Source organism: Gekko japonicus, unplaced genomic scaffold (genome assembly GCF_001447785.1).
Source record: "Gekko japonicus isolate JY-2015 unplaced genomic scaffold, Gekko_japonicus_V1.1 scaffold960, whole genome shotgun sequence".
NCBI classification, from domain to species: domain Eukaryota; kingdom Metazoa; phylum Chordata; class Lepidosauria; order Squamata; family Gekkonidae; genus Gekko; species Gekko japonicus.
The window spans coordinates 196,522-203,898 of NW_015160866.1; the positions used below are offsets into that span (position 1 = coordinate 196,522).

Below are 7,377 nucleotides of genomic sequence, written 5' to 3' on the forward strand. Positions count from 1 at the left end.
TGTACTAACGTAAAAGAGAATTGTTATAAAATGATGTATAGGTGGTACATGACGCCAAAGAAAATAGCAAATATGAACCAAAACATGTCTAATAAGTGTTGGAAATGTAAAAAACATGAAGGTTCATTTTATCATATGTGGTGGACATGCGAGAAAGCTGTGGATTTTTGGACAAAGGTCCACAGCGAAATGCAAATTTTTTTTTGAAATGTTCCTTTAAAAAAGCACCCGAATTTCTGCTCTTAGGACTTAGAATGGAAGAGCTGAATGTAACTAAAAAGACTATGTTATGGTATATGATCACGACTGCAAGAATGGTGTATGCACAGTGTTGGAAACAAGAAAGAACACCAGAAATAGAAGAATGGATACGAAAAATTCTGTTCATGGCAGAGATGGACAAAATTACGAAGAAACTGAACAACAGGGAAGATCTTGACTTTTTTGAAGAATGGAATGACTTTAAATTTTACCTAGAAAAAAACTGGGATGTGAAGCACAATTTACTATGTTTAGAACAATATTGAGATTAATTGATGTTATCTTAAGATGTACTCGAGGGTCAAAGGGGGAAACATTGCGGGAAGCCACCAGGAGGGAGGGGGGATATGGGAATATAGGTATTGGTTTAAGAATGATAATAGGTTTTTTTAAAACTGTAAGAGGTTATTTCCATGAAAATAAAAAATTCTTTTACCAAAAAAAAAGAGCCTAGGAGTTATAACAGACTCAGCATTACTCCTAGAGAAGCAAGTTAATGGAGCTTCAAAAAGATGCTTTCTTCCATCTCTATTTAGCTCAGATGCCCCCTACCTAGACTCAGCTGATCTGCCCCCCTGCCACAGTAATATCAAGCCTCGATTACTGGTATACACTGTACACTGGCCTGTTCTTGAGATCAGCTTGGAGACTCCAGCTGGTACAAGATGCCATAGCTCAGGTACTATCAGGAGCTAGGTGGAGCATACATATTACATCCAGTCTGCTGTCACTTCATTGGTTGCCCACCAGTTAACAGATTCAATTCAAAGTACTGGCTATCACATATAATGTCCTTCATGCCTTGAACCCTCATATCTGCAGGAGTGCCCCTTCTCCTATCCCCTACCATGACAGCTTCACTCTTCTGAGCAGGGCCTTCTGCAGTTGCTGCCCTGTAAATGGGTGAGATCAACAACTGCCCATACACATGCATTCTCTGTTGTGGCCACCACCATGTGGAGTGACCTGCCTGAGATGGTCAGGAAGATCAGGGTGGATCCTGGGGAGGAACCTCAGTGGGGTATAATGACATAGTCACATATGTCACATCCTCTTTGAGTAGAGCCAGTTTGGTGCAGTGGTTAAGAGTGCGGACTCTAATCTGGGAGAACCGGGTTTGATTCCCCACTCCTCCACTTGCACCTGGCTGGATGACCTTGGGCAAGCCGTAGTTCTGACAAGAGGTGTCCTTGAAAGGGCAGTTCTTGAAAGACCTCTCTCAGCTCCACCTACCTCACAGGGTGTCTGTTGTGGGGAGGGGAAGGGAAAGGAGTTTGTAAGCAACTCTGAGACTCCGAGTGAAGGGCAGGGTATAAATCCAGTCTCCTCCTCCTCTTCTTCTATAATGTTAATAAATAAATGATCTGCTAAGAAGCAGATGATTCTTTTACAACTTGCATTAATATATTATGTTACCTTAGACAATACATCATTACTATATTTTGATTGTTATTAATAAAACACTGTTTCTACCCTGTAAGTGACTTCTGGCATACTTCCAGCTGCTCATGCAAATGTGGTAAAAGCTGGCCCATGGTCTCATCTCCAACACAACAGCCAACAACATTTGGGTTTTCATGAGCTCGTTGCATTATTTTTATCCATGATTTATCAATGTTTTGAAAACGTTTCGCTTCCTAAATAGAAAAATGGGAATGAATATGTGAATTCGTACCATAGGACACTCCCAAGTTCAAACTGGTAGTAAAGTATGTTTAAAGAATAATATTCACATAATGGAGTAATTAAAGATTTACCTGGGGTAACTGCTTGGCAATATCTCCTCCTACAAAAACAGCTTCAAGGTAAACCCAAAGGTTTTGTACAACCAACCATTCTTCAATTATATCACTGGAGGTGCTGAGTTTGAACACCCAGTTCTGAATATCTTTTTTAAATGGAGCATTGTATCTAAATTAGGAGCCAGAAATTAGATCATGAAGTTCAATTACATTTTACATGTTACTTGCTGAATTACAGTTAACAGACTATTTTGACTTTATTCGTTCAAATGTGTCTAAAGTCCATGGTTTGGCATAGGCAGAATGCTACCTGTGGGCTCATACAATCTTCCTCTCTTGTGTGCTCTTCCACTGCCCTTTCAGTTCTGCAACTAACCATGGTTTGCCTTGTATCAACATGAATGCTAGCGATCGCCTCAGTTAGTACAAAATCAGCAACGATGTCTGGAACTGGGTTTGGAAATAGGGTTGCTAGCCTCTGGTTGATGCCTGGAGTTCTCTTATAACTGATTTCCAGACTACTGAGATCAATTCCCCTGGAGAAAATAGCAACTATAGAAGGTAGACTTTGTGGCATCACATTCCTGCTGAGCTGAGGAGGGCTCTTTTTGTAGCAGGTACTCATTTGCATATTAAGTGACACACCCCTAATGTAGCCAATCCTCCAAGAGCTTACAGTAGCTCCTGTAAGAAGAGCTCTGTAAGCTCTTGGAGGATTGGCTACATTAGGGGTGTGTGGCCTAATATGCAAAGGAGTTCCTGCTACAAAAAGAGCCCTCCCCTTCCCAAACTCCACTCTCCCCAGGCGGTGCCTGCCAGTCTCCAAGAATTTCCCAAGCCAGAGTTGTCAACACTATTGTATAGTGTCATTTGGGCTAACTATGATTAACATTAAACTGTACTGTTAATCATAGTTAACTCCATAATTGGAAAGACACTTTAAATCACATAAATGGATAGCATGACTTCTGCACTGAGCCAGTATTGCTAACCTCAGTCCAAACATTACTATGGGGTTTCTGGTGATCCCTAGAGCTACCCTTGTCACTTCAGGGTAGCTCTAGGAATCACCATTCATCAGGAACTCTATGGTCAGAACTTCCTGTAAGTAGACAAGACCTTATTTTTACTTTTTATTTTTCTCCCTGGGATGCTGCCCCCCACAACCCTCCTGCCTCAAGAACTCCAGGCCCCACTTGGAGGATGGCAACCCTAATATGGCGGTGAGATTTGACAGCACCTATCTGTTGTGCTGGGACATCCTCAAACATCCTTGTTGGAACAGTGGTGAGGCTGGGGCACTCAGGATAGAAACCATATTAATAAAAATGCATTAAACTCATTATAAATCACTTTAACCTACCTGTTACTAAGTAAAGAGCCCAGGACCATTAAGCTGTCTTCCATCAGTGTAATAATTTCAGCAGATTCATTTCCCTTGAGAAGCAGCTCTCCTCTACCCTTGAATGATGAAAAACTCAGGGTCTGATTTGCCCAACTGTCAACCACCTGACCCAGTTTAGCTTCAATATCTTTTTCTTTTATAGCAGATATGCAAATGTCCTGGCAAAGCAGAGCATATTCATTATGATATATAAATACTAAAAATTGTGATTTAAATCATTCCAATGTCTACATGTTTGGGTGGGATGCTAAAACATCCAAATACTAGTACAGAGATAACTGAACAGACTTTTCTAAGGCAAAGGATTCATGTGGCCATTTGAGTTGCAAATACAAAAACTGGAAAAAGGTTAAATGTACTCTAGGCTTACATTCAAATAATATGCACACAAAGCATCCAGAATTTTCCTCTGCATGTTCATGCATTTTCTGCCAGGCACTTGGGAACTTGGAACCAAGCTAATTAACACTGCAGTGAAGAGACCTTCAATATATCCTTTACTTTTTGAATAAAAACTAGTGCCTTCACTGCAGTGCTTTGGGCTTCATGGCTTGCCATTCTAGGAAGTATTGGAATTCAGCCTCTAAGCAAGAACATTTTGCTTTTCAGTTTCAATTCAGTTTGACCCTTACTAGAAACAGTTCAGTTTAAGGTTTCTTACTTGTGCACCTTTGTGGTCACAATAAAGTTAATTGCCTGTTATTTATATTGAATGTGGCCTCCTCTTCATGATACTTCATAATCAGTCTACTGTGCCCTCGCTTTAGTTACAACTATAGGGTGTTTTTGCCTTAATAGAATCATAGAATGTTAGAGTTGGAAGGGATCTTGCAGGTCATCTAGTCCAACCCCCTGCACTCTGCAGGAGCATAGCCGAAAGATGGTCGTCCAGCCTCCGCTTGAAAACATCCAGCGAAGGAGCATCCACCACCTCCCGAGGCAGACTGTTCCACTGCTCAACCACTCTTACAGTTAGGAAGTTTCCCCTGATATTTAGCCGGTAACGACCCCCTTGTAATTTCCACCCATTAGATCTAGTCTTGACCTCCAGAGCAAGAGAGAATAGATCTGCTTCATCTTCTACATGACAGCCCTTCAAATACTTGAAGACTGCAATCATGTTCCCCCCTAAGCCTTCTCTTTCCCAGGCTAAACATACCCAACTCTTTCAGCCTTTCCTCATAAGACTTAGATTCAAACCCTCTCACCATCCTGGTTGCCCTCTTCTGGACATGCTCGAGCTTGTCAACATCCTTCCTAAAATGTGGTGCCCAAAACTAGACACAGTACTCCAAGAATAGAGCGGAATTACCACCTCCCGTGATCTGGACACAATGCTTCTGTTAATGCATCCTAAGATTGCATTAGCTTTCTTCACAGCCACATTGCACTGCAGGCTCATGTTTAGCTTGTGATCAACCAGAACACCCAGATCCCTTTCACATGTGCTGCTGTCAAGCCAAGTCCCTCCCATTCTATATCTGTGCCTTTGATTTTTTGTACCTAAGTGTAGGACTTTGCACTTATCTCTATTGAAATTCATTTTGTCAGCCCACTGTTCCAGCCTATCTAGATCATTTTGAATCCTGACTCTGTCTTCTTCAGAATTAGCAATCCCACCTAGCTTTGTGTCATCTGCAAATTTGATAAGCATCCCCTCTATGTCTTCCTCCAGGTCATTTATAAAAACACTGAACAACACCGGGCCTAGGACCGAGCCCTGCGGCACTCCACTCAAGACTTCCCTCCACATAGACGCAGAGCCATTTACGAGCACTTGTTGGGTACAATTTTAAAGTATTTAAAAATAATACTTATTTTTAAAATTGTTTTAAGCATTGAGCAGGTATCTTTTGTTGCCTTTTAACACCAAAAGTCTTCTCAGTGTCTTCAGCCTAATTAAAGTTTTTAAATGCTGGAGGCATACGGGTTTTTAAACATTTTGGACCCTTTATACAGGAGGGACAGCCCACCTGGGAATACCATAATTTGTTGATGAAATTTACTTTGCATGTGCTCAGAAGCTGACTCTTTACCTCATCTCATAACAGTAATCTATGCTACTGATTTACACTTTAGAGATGCCTGAATTCTAAGCACATTCATTATTAACTTGAGGAATCATATCATACTAGCAAAAATGCCCCCAAAAGACTGAAAAAATGTTGTTTCCCAAATCCACATTTATCAACCTCCAATTTAAAAAAACCTAAATTTCAGAATGTTTCAGTTTGCTGAAGTATGTCTCAGTCCTGGGTATGTCCTCAGTCACTTTCAATTGGAATATTTGGTGATAGCCTAAGTATGCGGGCCACGGTGGTTCAGAGGTTAAGATGCTGTCCTGCAGACCAGAAAGTCTGTAGTTTGGCTAATCGAGACCCTAGAGCCATGTGACGGAGTGAGCTCCTGTCTCTGGCCCCAGCTCCTAGCAGTTCGAAAGCAAGAAATTGCAAGTAGATAAATAGGTACTACTTCGGTAGGAAGGTAACAGCGTTCCGTGTACCTTGGCGTTTAGTCATGCTGGCCACATGACCATGGAGAAGTCTTTGGACAGCACTGGCTCTTCAGCTTGGAAACGGAGATGAGCACCACCCCCTAGAGTCGGATTCAAATGGTTTTCCAGCAAGGAAAACCTTTAACTTTACCTATAAGTGTATGCAAACACTCAAAGGAACTGTGGAAAATGGATGTATTATTTTATTTCCCCCAATGCATTTCAGGTCAATGTTCTTTATCAAAGGTACCAGAAGGCAATAAGCATACACATTAAAATGGAACAATTACTCAATTTAAAAAAACCTAAATTTCAGAATGTTTCAGTTTGCTGAAGTATGTCTCAGTCCTGGGTATGTCCTCAGTCACTTTCAATTGGAATATTTGGTGATAGCCTAAGTATGCGGGCCACGGTGGTTCAGAGGTTAAGATGCTGTCCTGCAGACCAGAAAGTCTGTAGTTTGGCTAATCGAGACCCTAGAGCCATGTGACGGAGTGAGCTCCTGTCTCTGGCCCCAGCTCCTAGCAGTTCGAAAGCAAGAAATTGCAAGTAGATAAATAGGTACTACTTCGGTAGGAAGGTAACAGCGTTCCGTGTACCTTGGCGTTTAGTCATGCTGGCCACATGACCATGGAGAAGTCTTTGGACAGCACTGGCTCTTCAGCTTGGAAACGGAGATGAGCACCACCCCCTAGAGTCGGATTCAAATGGTTTTCCAGCAAGGAAAACCTTTAACTTTACCTATAAGTGTATGCAAACACTCAAAGGAACTGTGGAAAATGGATGTATTATTTTATTTCCCCCAATGCATTTCAGGTCAATGTTCTTTATCAAAGGTACCAGAAGGCAATAAGCATACACATTAAAATGGAACAATTACTCCTATAATCACTATATGTATCTAATATACGTACAATCAACATGTTTCTATTATAACAGGCACTGATACATTTTAAATTATTCCTCTTTAAATCAGGTTTAGCATCTGCATCGTAGAAGGACCAACACATAGTTTCATCATTCTCAGATTTTATTTCAGGTCACTGTTCTTTATCAGAAGTACCAGGAGGTGATAAACAAGCATACACATTAAAATGGAACAATTACTCCTGTAATTACTCATCACTTAGCATCTGCATCATAGAAGGACCAACACATACTCCACAATATTTCACATTGTGTTGTGGCAGGATGATTTTATCAATGACTCTCAAGTCCTGCACAAACCTATAAACAGGGTTTCCATGTTCATCAAATTTCCCTTCCTTTTTGATGGGCAATATAGGAGTACAAGTGGAGACCTGCGAGAAACTTGTGGGATGGTTATCCCCAGGGGTCATTTCGTTAAAAAAGAGCTGCAGGAGCTCATTAGCATATCTAATAAGCTATTAGTATAATAGCTCATTAGCATATGCCACGCCCCCTGAGGGGAAGCAAAGGGGGGCATCTTCAAAAGCCTCCAGTTCCGTTTCGCA

At 41.2% G+C, this 7,377-nt stretch overlaps 1 protein-coding gene across 1 annotated transcript in view; it reads right to left on the reverse strand.

Annotated features, from left to right (window-relative positions):
- DNAH8 (dynein, axonemal, heavy chain 8) overlaps positions 1–7,377 on the reverse strand; it is a 262,658-nt gene that overhangs the window by 165,589 nt on the left and 89,692 nt on the right. Inside the window, exons 35-37 of the mRNA XM_015422004.1 lie at positions 3,367–3,566; positions 2,019–2,172; positions 1,735–1,898 (exon numbers count right to left, since the gene is read on the reverse strand). Coding sequence (XP_015277490.1) covers positions 1,735–1,898; positions 2,019–2,172; positions 3,367–3,566 — 518 coding nt within the window. The remainder of the gene's footprint in view (positions 1–1,734; positions 1,899–2,018; positions 2,173–3,366; positions 3,567–7,377) is intronic.